The sequence below is a fragment of the Lactuca saligna genome, chromosome 2 (assembly GCF_052625555.1).
Source record: "Lactuca saligna cultivar CGN05327 chromosome 2, ASM5262555v1, whole genome shotgun sequence".
Classification (NCBI taxonomy): Eukaryota; Viridiplantae; Streptophyta; class Magnoliopsida; order Asterales; family Asteraceae; genus Lactuca; species Lactuca saligna.
In genome coordinates, this window is record NC_136418.1 from 184,061,033 (window position 1) to 184,076,442 (window position 15,410).

General features: G+C 37.8%; 1 protein-coding gene across 1 annotated transcript; it reads right to left on the bottom strand.

Annotated features, from left to right (window-relative positions):
- Window positions 1–11,397: 11,397 nt before the first annotated feature.
- LOC145028488 (pectinesterase 2-like) lies at window positions 11,398–13,721 on the bottom strand. Its single transcript, XM_078977183.1, has 2 exons — window positions 12,733–13,721; window positions 11,398–12,346 (listed from the first exon to the last, which is right to left on the bottom strand). The coding sequence occupies exons 1-2, from the start codon at window positions 13,643–13,645 to the stop codon at window positions 11,652–11,654; spliced, it is 1,608 nt and encodes a 535-aa protein (XP_078833309.1). The 5' UTR covers window positions 13,646–13,721; the 3' UTR covers window positions 11,398–11,651.
- Window positions 13,722–15,410: the final 1,689 nt, after the last annotated feature.

Below are 15,410 nucleotides of genomic sequence, written 5' to 3' on the forward strand. Positions count from 1 at the left end.
ACCCTACTCAGTCCCTTCGTAAGCGGATCTGCTGGGTTATCTTCTGATGATATCCTCTTCACTACGAGTTGTCCTTCTTCTACACGATGTCTAATGAAGTGATATTTTCTGTCGATATGTCGAGATCTACCATGATCCCTCGGTTCCTTGGTCAAGGCAACCGCACCTTCGTTATCACAGAAAATCTCCATAGGCTCCTTTATGGCCGGCACAACTCCAAGATCACCGATGAAGTTCTTCAGCCATATTGCCTCCTTCGATGCTTCGCTCGCTGCGATGTACTCTGATTCGCACGTTGAATCAGCTACGGTTTCCTGCTTGGAACTTTTCCATGTCACTGCTCCTCCATTTAGGGTAAAGACCCAGCCCGACTGCGAACGATAGTTGTCCCTGTCGGTTTGAAAGCTGGCGTCACTATACCCTCGCACCTTCAAGTCATCACTCCCTCCAAGGACTAAGAACCATTCTTTCGTTCTCCGAAGGTACTTAAGGATGTTCTTCACCGCAATCCAATGTGCTGTGCTAGGATTCCCTTGATATCTGCTAACCATGCTCAAAGCGAAGGCTACATCAGGGCGAGTACAAGTCATAGCGTACATGATTGAGCCAACTGCGGAAGCGTATGGTACTCGGCTCATTTCTGCTATCTCGGCTTCGGTACTCGGACTTTGAGTCTTACTCAACTTGGCATTTCCTTGTATCGGTAGTTCTCCCTTCTTTGAGTTTTCCATACTAAAACGTTTTAGTACCTTCTCCAAGTAAGTATTCTGACTAAGTCCAATTAGTCTCTTACTTCTATCTCTTACTATCCTTATTCCCAAAATGTAAGAAGCCTCTCCGAGGTCCTTCATAGCGAAGCACTTCCCGAGCCAGGACTTAACCTCCTGCAGAGTCGGGATGTCGTTTCCTATGAGTAATATGTCATCGACATATAGAACGAGGAAGCTTACTACACTCCCACTGGCTTTGGCATATACACAAGATTCGTCTTCGCTTCGTACAAATCCAAACTCTTTGACTTTCTCATCGAAGCAAAGATTCCATCTGCGAGACGCTTGCTTAAGTCCATAAATGGACTTCTCAAGCTTACACACTCTATTCGGATGCTTCGGATCCACAAACCCCTCTGGCTGAGCCATGTAAACATCCTCAGCCAACTTTCCGTTAAGGAAAGCGGTCTTGACATCCATTTGCCAAATCTCATAATCATGAAATGCGGCAATTGCTAGCATCACTCTAATAGATTTAATCTTCGCAACTGGCGAGAAGGTCTCATCATAGTCAACTCCGGGAGTTTGAGTAAAGCCCTTCGCAACCAATCGCGCTTTGTATGTGTGTACGTTCCCATCCACGTCGGTCTTCTTCTTGAAGATCCACTTGCACCCTACGGTCTTACGTTCGGGCACGTAATCAACCAAATTCCAAACTTGGTTATCGTACATGGATTGGATCTCGCTATCCATCGCCTCTTTCCATTTCGCAGACTCCGGGCCTGCCATGGCTTCCTTATAGCTATTAGGTTCATCAAGATTTACTAGTGTACCATCACTAATATACGTGTCCCCTTCGGTAGTAATATGAAAACCATAAAACTGGGGTTGAACTCTAAATCTATCGGAACATCTAAGAGGTAAGGATTCGTCAATCGGTTCAACCGGAGTTTCCTCCTCGGGTTGAACGCCAGCGGTAGAGGTTCCTTCATCTATCGATTCTTGAATCTCTTCAAGTTCGATTTGCCTCCCACTGTCTCCTTGGCTTATGAGTTCTCGCTCTCGGAAAACTCCTCTCCTCGCAACAAAGATAACATTATCTTTCGGTCTATAGAAGAGATATCCAAAGGAAGTTTGCGGGTAGCCGATGAAAATACATCGCTCACTTCGAGGTTCAAGCTTGTCGTGAGTATCTCGTCTTACGAAAGCCTCGCAACCCCAAACCTTGATATGTGCCAACGAGGGAACTTTCCCCGTCCACATCTCGTGAGGTGTTTTGGCAACCTTCTTGGTAGGGACTCGGTTAAGGATATGGGCGGCAGTCTCTAAGGCATACCCCCAAAAGAAGATAGGTAGTGAAGCACGACTCATCATAGAGCGAACCATATCCAATAAGGTTCGATTACGCCTTTCTGCCACACCATTTAATTGCGGTGTCCTAGGAGGCGTCAATTGCGAAACTATTCCACACTCCTTGAGATAATCGTGGAATTCAAGACTTAGGTACTCTCCTCCTCGATCGGATCGAAGCATCTTGATTTTCCTGCCCAATTGATTCTCCACTTCATTCTTGAACTCTTTGAACTTTTCAAAGGTTTCTGACTTTTGCTTGATTAAATAGATATACCCATATCTACTATAATCATCGGTAAAGGTCACATAGAAGCGGTTCCCATCCTTCGTGGTTGATCTAAAAGGTCCACATACATCGGTATGTATTAGGTCTAATAGTCCCTCACCCCTTTCACAAGTACTCGTGAAGGGTGACTTAGTCATCTTTCCAAGTAAACAAGATTCACATGTGTCATCTTCCCTAAGGTCGAATGACTCCAACACTCCATCCTTTTGGAGTTGGGCTATGCGTTTCTTGTTGACATGTCCAAGACGACAATGCCACAAAGATGCTTTATCCATACTAGTGGAAGAATCAATATTCAAAACATCATTTCCTAAGTTATCAACAATCATAACAGTTTCATATATTCCATTACATGGTATAGCTTCAAAATAAAAGACACCATTTAGATAAGCCAAAATAGAACCATTCTCATTATTAAAAGAAAATCTAAAACCTTGTCTATATAAACCATGAAATGAAATGATGTTTCTAGCCATTTCTGGCGAATAGCAACAATTGTTCAAATTTAAAACTAAACTATTCTTAAGCACCAAAGAATACACTCCAATCTTGGTCACAGGCGACGATCTTCTGTTCCCCATGATTAGATTGATCCTTCCTTGCTCCACATCCCTACTTCCTTTTAGTCCCTGCACATTAGAACAAATGTGATAACCACAACCGGTGTCAAGAACCCAAGAAATAGCATGATTAGAATCGTTAGTTTTTATTGCATATATACCTGCGAAAGATGGCTTGATCTTTCCTTCCTTGATGGCTTGCAGGTAATCCGGGCAGCTTCTCTTCCAATGTCCTATCTTGTGGCAGTGGTGGCACTCTGCCTCCTTCGGGTTAGAGCAGGGCTTAGAGGGATCAACTTTTGTCCCACTAGAAGAGGAACCATCTCGGGCTTTCACCTTTCGATAGTTATTTGAAGAAGCTTTCCTCTTCTTTCCCTTCCCTTGACCAATAGCCAAGACAGGAGCAGCAGACGGATTGGGAGTTGGTGCAACAGACTTGTCCTTGAAATTGCTCTCAGCAACCCTCAAGAGACCTTGGAGCTTACTTAGAGTGACCTCCTCTTTGTTCATGTGGTAGGTCATCCTAAATTGATTATACATCGGAGGCAAAGAGTGAAGCACCATGTCGATCGCCAAGTCTTCGCCGAAGTCAACGTTTAACTTGCGAAGGCGGTCGACATACCTTTGCATCTTTTGCAAGTGCACGGTAAGAGATTCTCCATGACCCATCTTAGCGGAAATCATGTTGGTGAAGATCTCGTAACGCTCTTTTCTCGCGTTTTGGTGGTACCTCTCCAACAAGTCTTGATGCATCTCGTATGGATACATGTCCTCGTAGGACTTTTGGAACTCGGAGTTCATGGTGGCGATCATGATGCAATGTACTTTCGTCGCATCTCGCTCATGGGTTTCAAAGGCGGTGATTTCAGCGGGAGTAGCAATTTCAGGGTTGATTTTCTCGAGCTTCTCGTCGAGGACATACTCTTTATCCTCATAGCGAGCAATGGTGCGAATGTATCTTATCCATTCGCCAAAGTTCGTTCCATCGAAGGTGACCTTTTGGCAAAGGCTCATCAACGTGAAAGAACTAGCAGCAGCGTTGTTTGCGTTTGACATCTATAGAAAGGACAAAGATAGATTAGAACAAGAATCCCTAATTATCACCCAATAAGAAAAACTAGGGCTAGGATCCAACAATAACATTTACATACTAGAAAAGGGATGTCGTAATCCAACATGCAAATAAATTGAAGGTAAGTGAATGACGATTCACTAATTCTCCATCACAAAACTTAAACTTTTAGTCCTAAGTGGTTTTTGAGAATTCCTAGGTTCGGATGAGATTCATTGAACTATTCAATGGCATGTTTAAATCTCGATATGCCCCTCTTGTTTGTGACTGGGATGCCGAGGATCACAAAGCGGGTGTGAATTACCATGCAAATTTACATGGTGCCTTCATTGTTACGATCACCTATTCGATGTGCCGGTAAACCACACACGCTCCACCGAACTATGATAAACAATGAATCACCCTTTGCCACCTTCGCTTAGAACCAATTAGTGTGCCGGTAAACCACACACGCTCCACTAACATCTTAGCAAGGTGCAAAGTGTAATTTCATGGAATTGCATTAATTCACTTTTCCTAAAGTAACTAAGATTGGGAAATTTGAAAAAGATTTAGTTACTTCGTATTTCTTATTATACTTTTAATGAGAGGATGAGGTTGCCCTATCCTACCCGTTCGGCTAACGACCCTCCACCAATCAAGCAAGCGGTGGGTGTGAGTGTACACCCATTAAGCGCCATTTTATAGGCCGCAACCTTATACCCACCTTATAGATCGGCTTCGTGAATGAGGCCTACTAGCGGTAAGACTAGCATTTAGTTATATATATATATATTATTCTAATAACATCATATAAGTATAGGGTTGTATTTTAAACTTTTCAAAATCTAGGGTTTGAAATTTAAGTTGTCTAAATTAAAGCTTTTAATCACAAATTTAAATTTCAAAACTATAGGGTAGGTTTTAAACATTTAAAAACATGGAGGATCAAATAACAAATAATTTCAATTAACAATTAATATCTTAATTATCTTTATTTGATTTATCTTTGATTTCTTTGAGGATAATTACCAAAAACAATTAATTATTATCACATAAGTAAATTAAATATTTAATTAGTTGATAATTACCTTTAACTAGATCAAGATAACACTTATATTTATCAAGAAATCGGATTCATATTGATCTAATTAGTATATGGAAAGTTTGGATAAGATAAACACAAAGAAATCCCGAATCTGGTCTTTCCTGACGCTTGGACTCGCCGAGTACACAAATGGACTCGCCGAGTCAGGCCTACTCGCCGAGTCCACTTTGGAACTCGACGAGTCAGTGACTCAAAACCCAAAAAATCGAATTTTGCAGGTTTGTTTCAGTTATTCAAGCAACAATTTGTAGAAAACCAATCTAGGCTCTGATACCACTGTTGGGTTTTAGCCATAAGAACTTTCCTATGTGCGCATGCAAAACCCTATTGCTTGGATCTAGGCTTTCTAATAAACATGCTTGTGAATCCAAGACTTCTAATGGCTAATTAGGTTAAACAACAACATTAATACATATCTAGAATCATACCTTTGAGTTCCTTGTTGATCTTCTTGTCTTGGAGCTTCTAGAGTCACAATTGTCACTCCTCTAATGGTTTACAAACACCAATAGCAAGCAAGATGATTTAGGAGAGAGGAGAGGTTGTACACGAATTCCACATCCCAAGGGCCTATTTATACCTTTAGACTCCTTAAGGGTTTCACCCTAAACCCTAATTGGATAATCTTCACTTAAGGCTATCCAAATCCATTCCATAGATATCCTTATGGACTATTTTGAGCTATCCTAAAGCTCTTAGAAACCGTCCAAAGTCCATCCTAATGGATTTATAGTCCAAAGTCTAACTATCAAACAATTGACAGTTTATACCCTCTTATTTAATTAATCTCTTTAAGTCACCAAATTAATACCAATTAATTTATGACTTATATTAATCAAATAGCTAAATATTATTCCTTATAATATTTACTCTCTCTTAACAAATCATCCTTCAAGTTGCTATGGTGAAGGCAACCCAAAAGGACCATGCACCACCGAATATAGTTATAGCCTTAGACACTATTCCAACAAGAATGACCCGAATGATCCCAAAAAGTTACAAGAACTTTTGAGAGAGATTTGGGAGAGATTTCTCACACTTGGAGAGATTTGGGAGAGATTTGACATTCTTGGAGAGATTTCTCATACAAAGAGATATTTGCGAGAGTTTTCACATACTTAGAGGGATTTGGGAGAGATTTGACATTCTTGGAGATATTTCTAATACAGAGAGATATTTGAGAGAGATTTCGCATACTTGGAGAGATTTGGGAGAGATTTGACATTCTTGGAGAGATTTCTCATACAGAGAGTTATTAGAGAGAGATTTCACATACTTAGAGGGATTTGGGAGAGATTTGACATAGAGAGTAATAGAGTGAAAACGATTGAGAGAGGTTGCATGTGGGACAGTTGTGAGTGTCCGGCATCGCAATGCATGGTTCGTAAACCCTGTTAAGCCTTGTTTAAGGATCTTACACACTCCCGATGAGTATGCATCATTGTTTTATCGGTTTGGCTTGCCACTTACCGCAGTTTTTAGGTTAAAGAGATCTAGTTGTACGTACTTTTCGATTTATGATTTCTTATCAGAATAGCGAGTTGTTTAGTAAATACTGAACGTAAGTTCTAGTACACAAGGGTTAGTTGAGTTGACTTTTTGACTTTATTTGACTTTGAATTGACCAGAATTTGACGGTTGTCACAGATTCGGGTACAACTGTGATGCGTACTGTTGGCGTACCATCCTGGTAAGCGCAGCATACTGGAGTCTTGGGACTACGCGCAACGTACATTGGGTTACGCCCAGCGTACTACCAGATTAAGCACTTTCTCCATTAAGTGCATAATGCTAGTTTCCTTTATGTCCAAAAGCCAGATCTAAGTCTGTTAAGACGTCCTAAGGCACAAAGTTGGCAACTTTATGCCTTTGCATGCCTCATATACACCCAACACCTCCATTAAGACCTTTCCAAGGTCTTTAACCCAGGCATGAGGCCAAAACTCCCATCACGACTCCATTTTATGATACTACAGGACCAAGGGACCTCATATCTACCATTCCCATCTTCTAGAGTTGCTTAACTCACAAACGGAGGTCCAAAATCAACAAAAGGAACAAAACTAGAAACCCTAGCTAGATCTAGAGATTTAAGTGGAAAGGTGCAAGCTTTTTATCTCCAAAAGCTTTGCAAGATGACCAAGATGCAGATTCTTGAAGCACCAAACCATCCTAAGCTTGTTTGACCACGTCCTCTTCTTGAAAGAACTCTAAAATGGCCACAAAAAACCCACTCCTTAAGCTCAAAACCCTCGCACACAAAATCTTAGTTGAAGGTAGACGAAAATAGGCCAAAAAGGCTAATAGGGTTTGGTCCAAGAGGCTAAAAGATGTTTAAATAGGGGACAAGTCCGAGATTTAGGGTTTTAGCCCTCTGTTGCATACGCCCGGTGTACCCTTATGTACGCCTTGTGTACGTAAGGCTCCTCCGCGATCCTTCATGCAGAGTACGCTAAGCGTACTTATAAGTACGCTCAGCGTACTCAAGGGACCAATTATGACAAAATAGGAATTCTTTGAGGGTTTCAAGCCATACCTGATTTGGGGCGTTACACCTTAAAATGAAATTTTTACCTTCGTATTTTAGGATGTTACAATAATCTCACAATTCTTTTGTAGTTTCAACATTTTGATAGATATCAAACAGAGAATCAAACATACAATTGAGAATATGATCATTACAGATGTAGTCATCATTGTCCTACTTTGATCTTCTTGTTGTTGCCTCCAAAGTTTCATCTTCAGCAAATTCTGGCATGGGTATACTCAAGACATATACCACTTTGGCAGTAGTAATGAGAAAATGCATCTTCTTTTTCCATCTACAAAAAACGCGCCCTTCAAACTTGTTCAATTTGTCAAACTTGGATATCATGTCCTTCACATAATTGCCACTTTCCATGATCACAAGAATACTTCGATTTTTGTTCGAGATTTGGGTTTAAAAAGCACTTGGAAATTTCGAGATCGTGTTTTACACTTTCAAATAAAAGTATTTGGATGGTACTCCCAAATCCTCAATTGGATAATACTCAAAAGTTTAAGAGCAAGAAAAGGGAATGAAAGGGTATGTTTTTCGTCCGTACCCTTATTTTAACCAAAACACGCTTAAATATGTCTCATGTCTAAAACTATCACAAGACAGTTTCAACATTCATAACTGGCACAAAAAACTAGGCTTTTAACCACTGGATAAAAGTATAACCGAAAGGTGTCCCAAACCTGTCACAAACAGTCAAACCTGCTACAAAACGGTCGTTTTAACCATTAGATAAAACACAGAACCGATGGGTAAAACACCAAATTGCGTTTGTTCCAGTGTAAGCTTGTTCCTACACGTTCCAATCATCACAACTCATTGAAATCAATAGTGTCGTTCTAACATGTTCCGATTCCTCGGAAGTAAACAGTACCATTTCAATGAGTTCTAATTCATCAGAGCTTATCAGAGCTATTTCTATTACGAAATTCGAAAGTCAACTCCATTTTGAAATCCGTTTCAGTTCCGAAATCATATTCAATTCTGATATCATTTTCAGTTCCGAAATCATATTCAAATCCAAAATCATTTTTCTCTTACTTTAATTTTTGTATAAACTTAAACAAGTGTGCACTTCATACATTTCTTACTTGTATAATGTTCATCAATATTGATTTTAGTCAACGACTTAATCCATTACACTTAAATAGTGAAACAATTCACCAACAAATTGTATTAAACTAATGTCATTTATATAGTCGGACAATACAAAAATAATATAAAATTAATAGATGTTATTGAAATTTAATATCATTTTCGTAAAAAAGTTAAGAAAAATCATTTCAATTTCAATGCATATAATTAGAGATAAGGAAACGCTGAGAAAAGAACCATCGAGAGATGCTTGCCTAAATGACTGACGCTCGAAGGATCGAGTGGATGCCAGGATGAGAACAACCAATAAAGGGTCACAAAAATGTACATTAGGTTAGGATTAACGAAATATTTTGTTTTTTAACTATTAAAAGGTGGAAAAATCAATATAGTGCATTTAAAACTCCAAATATTTTATAGGGATAATGACTTGAAAGGGTAATGAACTTTCGACTTTTGTCACATTTAGTCACTAAACTTTTTTTCGTTATCTATTTGCCATTGAACTATTGAAATTGTTCACATTTTACCCTTATGACCGGCTGTTGCCGGTCATAAGGATAAAATGTGAACAATTTCAATAGTTCAATGGCAAATAGATAACGAAAAAAAGTTTAGTGACTAAATATGAACAAAATCGAAAATTCATTTCCTTCTAAAAAGTTCAATGACTAAATGTAAACAAACCCCCTCTTGTATTATGTATTTTTGTTTAATTGTAGCAACATTTGTTGATGAAGAAATCTATGAAATAAAAAAACAAAATGTAACATCCGGATTTCCAGGTATCATCATTTAAGTATTTTTCTTTTGAGTTAGGGATAATGACTTGAAAGGGTAATGAACTTTCGACTTTTGTCACATTTAGTCACTAAACTTTTTTTCGTTATCTATTTGCCATTGAACTATTGAAATTGTTCACATTTTACCCTTATAACCGGCTGCCGTTCATAAGGATAAAATGTGAACAATTTCAATAGTTCAATGGCAAATAGATAACGAAAAAAAGTTTAGTGACTAAATATGAACAAAATCGAAAATTCATTTCCTTCTAAAAAGTTCAATGACTAAATGTAAACAAACCCCCTCTTGTATTATGTATTTTTGTTTAATTGTAGCAACATTTGTTGATGAAGAAATCTATAAAATAAAAAAACAAAATGTAACATCCGGATTTCCAGGTATCATCATTTAAGTATTTTTCTTTTGAGTTAAGAAGAGAGACTCGACGAGTTGACGCCTCAACTCATCAAGTAAGGTCGCGACTGATGACTCGGATTAATGAATGGACTCGACGAGTCGGTGAGGCGACTCGACGAGTCCGTTCTGTTGGCAGAAACCCTAAATCTTTGGGCCCGAGCCATATTTAAAGGCACTTATGGCCTTCAATTGCGACTACTTTTCCCATAAGTGAGAACCCTAGAGAGCTTGAGTGTGTAGAGTGAGAGGAAGAGCTATCTTGAGCTTTTTGGTGTGATAGATTTGGACCCTTCGAGGTTCAGAGAGCCGAGAATATGAAGCTTTAGTATAGTAAACCTTAGGGTTCGAAGTTAGGAAGCATTTATGGGATTTTTATGGTATATATAGTTACTTTCATCTTATACATAGATATGGAGTATTTTATATAAATTACGTGTTATGTGTGCATATTATTTGAATACTTGTTTTCTATGGTGGATGAACGATTTTATACATGTTTTAAAAGATTTAAACGGTATATTTATTTTATATCTACAAATATGTTGCGGATGAAACATGGGTAGATGAAATAGTTGGTGCGTGATGAAATAAAATGATGAGAGATAGGTGATGATAGAAAGGTGGTGATAATTAGGTAAATAGATGATGATGAATATGTGATGTAGGATGAAAGGAGATACCATAACCTTAACCAGCAATGTGGTGATGTAGTCATCTACCAGAGTATAGATGGCGACTACGGACTATTCTAGACAACCCAGTGGAAACACCAGCAGACACATAACCTGTAGGTGATGAATTACGAGTTCAGGCGATGTTGTAACTACGTATTCATGCGATGATACTCGAACCCCTTATTATGAATTACGAGTTCAGATAATGTTGTAACTACATATTCATGGGATGTCACAAATTTCGCATGCCAAACCAATGGTCATAATTCATATCAGTGAGAATGGTTCAATTTTTTGTAAAACCAAAATCAGATTGGAAATTTTGATTTTTTATTTTGGAAAATGTCAAACCATTAGTTTTTTATTTCGGTTTTGGTTTTTTGTTTTTTTTTTCAAATATATTTTCAGGGTTTTGTTTTTTTTATTATTTTTTTTATTTCATAGATTTCTTCATCAACAAATGTTGCTACAATTTAACAAAAATAAATAATTTGCTAAAACATAATACAAGAGGAGGTTTGTTCACATTTAGTCATTGAACTTTTTAGAAGGAAATGAACTTTCAATTTTGCTCATATTTAGTTACTAAACTTTTTTTCGTTATCTATTTGCCATTGAACTATTGAAATTGTTCACATTTTACTCTTATGACCGGCAACAACCGGTAATAAGGGTAAAATGTGAACAATTTCAATAGTTCAATGGCAAATAGATAACGAAAAAAAGTTTAGTAACTAAATGTGACAAAAATCGAAAGTTCGTTTCCCTTTCAAGTCATTATCCCTATTTTATATGCCTAATTTTGCTAATTTCAAACGGACTAAAACTATTAAAACTGTTTATTACCAAATACATCATGAATCGGGACTCTAAAAATTGCGCCCGGCCCCAAAAGATATTACAACATACAAAGCCCATTAAAACCATTTGGGCTTAGACTAGCCAGCTAAAACACTTAAATGAAAAAGAAAATCAGCAAATTTATGGATAAATACGAGTTGTATCAATTCCAATATCAATCCAAAAAATGTACACAAATAATTAATAAATAATAACACAACGAAACCGATTTTTCTCATAATCCTGGAGTGAAGGGTACACCGGTTGCCGGCAGCCATGACCGGCCGGCAATAAGCCTCTCCACCGTGTACTGCGATGCAACACTCGCACTTGTTATAACAGAGTATCCACGCCATTTCACACGGTTTCTTGTGGAAGAACCCGGGCCAAAACATTGATATTCACCATAAACCAATGTACTCTGCGCGAAATTAGTCTTATCCCATGGCGACCACCCTACTGGATCGATATGACTATCAAGGAAAGTTTTCATATAAACTGTCCTCGAATATTCTTGCCATGGGCGACCCAGATATGTCTTGACTGTGCGCACCACAGGCTTTAAGTCTGGAGCAGCCATAATACGAGAATTATGAATCGAAATTCCTGTGTTTTGGAAGGGATCACCACGACCTTGGGCTGTTATAATGTTTGCTTGTCCTTTCAGTGGTCTTCTTGCTAATATCATACAGTTTTGGAAGACCACAGCAGCGTTTCCAAATATGAAATCAATGGTGCCATAAATGTAGCAAGTCTTGTAGAACTGTCTTTGTGCAAGGACAAACAGAGTGTCTTGATAACCTTCGAAGCTGCAAGCGTAGTATACAGACAGATCAGACGATGATCGGAGTGCCACCGCCTGGCTTTTTGCAGGGCCGGCTGTGTTCCTAAATGTTATGCCACGGGCAATGAATCCGGTGCCATCCACTCCTGAATTTCAAATCCGAATTATAAATACATAAGTGAAATCGATCAAATTAACCACATATACTATAAATGGCTTCTATCTCACACCTCTAGAATGTGTTATGTGTGTGTGTGTGTGTGAAAGCTAGCTAGCAGTATATCAGTATCTTCTTACGTACACATGGTATTGATGATAAGTAAACTGCATGATGAAGAGATTGCATGCAGTAACGTACTTACGTACGCTGCATATTTTATATGCTTTCACACATAAATCGTCTACTTTACTTAACTTAGATCATAGCATTACGTGTAAACGTAGATAACTTGTGTTGACTATAACGTATATATAACAAGAAAGATTTATGATTGAGTAAATGACCGGAAAAGAGAAGAAGAATTGATCTTACCGACGGTTGCAGAGCTATAAGTTGTGAAACCGCCGCCGACACTCCGAGAACCAGTGATAATGGTGTATCTAGCTCCATCACCAAGGAACATGATATTATTTAGATCGTTTCCAATCTCGATGTTCTCCTTATAAACTCCTCTCCTTATGTAGATGATATATCTTTTGTTCCGACGATTATAACCTGCTGCATATTTAAGAGCTGATTGAATGGTTCGGAACTTACTCCCACGGGCTTGAGACACGACTAAATTAGCCTTTGTGCGAAGTGAACCTGTCTGTAACAATTTTCGGTCGCCGGGTGTAACCCAAGTCGGAAAATCATTATCAAGCTCCCGATCATCATCGCTCGCTGACTTTTGCTTCAAGAAAAACTGGTTTATTGCCAAACTATTGCTTATCATCTCAGTAAGGTTATGCGATTTGAGTGGGGAGACAAAGTTTGTCAAATTGAAGTCTTGAGAACCCGAAAAACAAGTTTCGAGATTCGTGAGGGCAGCACTGAGCCATGTTTGAGCATCAAAGTCTGAGCTCTGGTTATGTTTGAAGCTAATTAGGGTTTGATTGAGTTGGAGAATGGTTTGATTAACAAGCTTGTTGCAATCGAGCCACACCGCCTTCTTTCTTTTGCTCTTGCATTTATTCCTGAGGTCGTTACTGCAACTTTGAGCTTCTTGAGCTTTCTGCAAAGCGACCTCCAAAACCAACATCCTGAAGTCTTTCCTGTGCCTTGGGGTATGATGAGTCCCAGTGCTCAAAAAATACTTACATTGTTGTGGATGAGGAGTTGTGTCGCACCAATAGTTAATATCGCTATCCAACTCTCCGTCTTCTTGTAAACACCAAGAAACCGAAGTACAGACGAAAAGTACATACAAGATAAATGGCAAAAAGAGTTTACTAATTTTGGCCATTATAGATGACGGTTAATTAGCTAGGGTTTTGTGTATGTAAAACGAGAAATGGGTTATCTGATCTGAAGGGTTTCAAAACGACGTGATGGAGTTTGGATTTATATTGTGATGATGATGATTATAAAATATGTGGAAAAGTGTGATGAAAGTTTAGTGAAAGTTGACATTGAGAAACCCTAGAAATGTGTTGAGTTTATTATGAGATCCTTGTTATACGGATCGAGGTGCCATTTTTCGTCGAGAGAGAATCGTGGGTTTATATCATTAATGGTGTTAAGTCATTAAATATGTCATCATTGTAACATGTAACTTCCGATGCATGGTTGTCGTCCTCGTCTTCGTCGGTGACGATTAAAATTTGAAAAAAAATTTAATAAGAATTTGGAAAGTATCATGTTTAAATTTTAATATTAATTTTGAAAGTTCAAGCTAAAAATAATTCAAGTAAAAGACGCCCACCAAAGTGTGTTTGTTATGTTTACTTTTTTGTAAATTCATTTAATTCCGAAAATATTGGTATTAATGTATTAAAATAAAGTTTTTAACATATTTAACACATTAATTAACTTTTAATTTTAGTATGTAGTATCTAAAAAATTGGATAAACCTGATTTGACGTATGAAGGTACATGTGGAAATTATCCGGCGCCCGTTCATGTAAAACTGAAGGAACGACAACGGTGGTCGATGGCAGCTACCGTACAGAAGATGGTTTCTTGTAGTTACGGATATAAATTCTCTAAAACCATAATTCACCCTTAATTTCGTAATTTCCAAGCAACTTAACTAATTAATTAATCCTCTTTTTCAAACACCATATTATCAGGAATATCCACCTCTTCCTACCATGTGATTTTTTCACTTTTTTCTTTATTACTTCCTTTAAACAAATTAATTATCTGCTCAAGTTGACACGATGTCCTGATTTTAATCTACTAATATTAAATAATTTCCCAAAAGAAAAACATTTGTAATTTCATTTTTGTGATGATTTTTTTTATGAAAAATTGCATAAAATCGATGTCTTTATATTTTTTTACGATTTTGACACCTTATCATTTCAATTAATTCATTATCTTTTTATTTTTTTTCAATTAAGAATGGTTACCTCCCCATAACCCTTTATGGGGAAAGCCTTAACCAAGTCAACAACTCTCATAAAATTCTTTTCAAATCATCATCATTCAATTAAACAGGTTCCCCACACCTCTAACGTGGAAAAAATGAACATAGTTAGGATTTGTTTATTGGTTATGGCCTATGGTAGATTCAAGAAAGATTCAATCTTAGGGTAGATACAACATTCAACCTTTGGTGGTAATGGAGAAAGGAACACCATTAGATGAAAACCCTCATAGAGGAAGCAAGAGAGTCAAATGATATGTCCGATAGGTCTCATTTTATGCATTTTTTAGGTAGTTTTTATTAGCATTTAGTATTATATTTTATATATTTGTATGTCATTAGTTTAAATAATGTTCATCTTATGTTATTCGTTAGAATTATCACACTGCTCATGTTTTTATGTTGTTTTTCAGATAATTCGCGTGGAGCAGTATTTTAGGAGCAGCTTTAGATGCATTTAATGGTGCATTGGAGTTAATTGGAGCCTAGAAATGAAGAAGGATGTTGAGAAATGCTTGGAAGCTATTTTGATCAAGAAAAAGTTGACAGAATTGATTCTATCAAGATAGATTGCCACATTCTAAATTCTAACGAATGTTATAGGCAGCTTGACCTCGTGTCAGTATTAATTTTGACCATA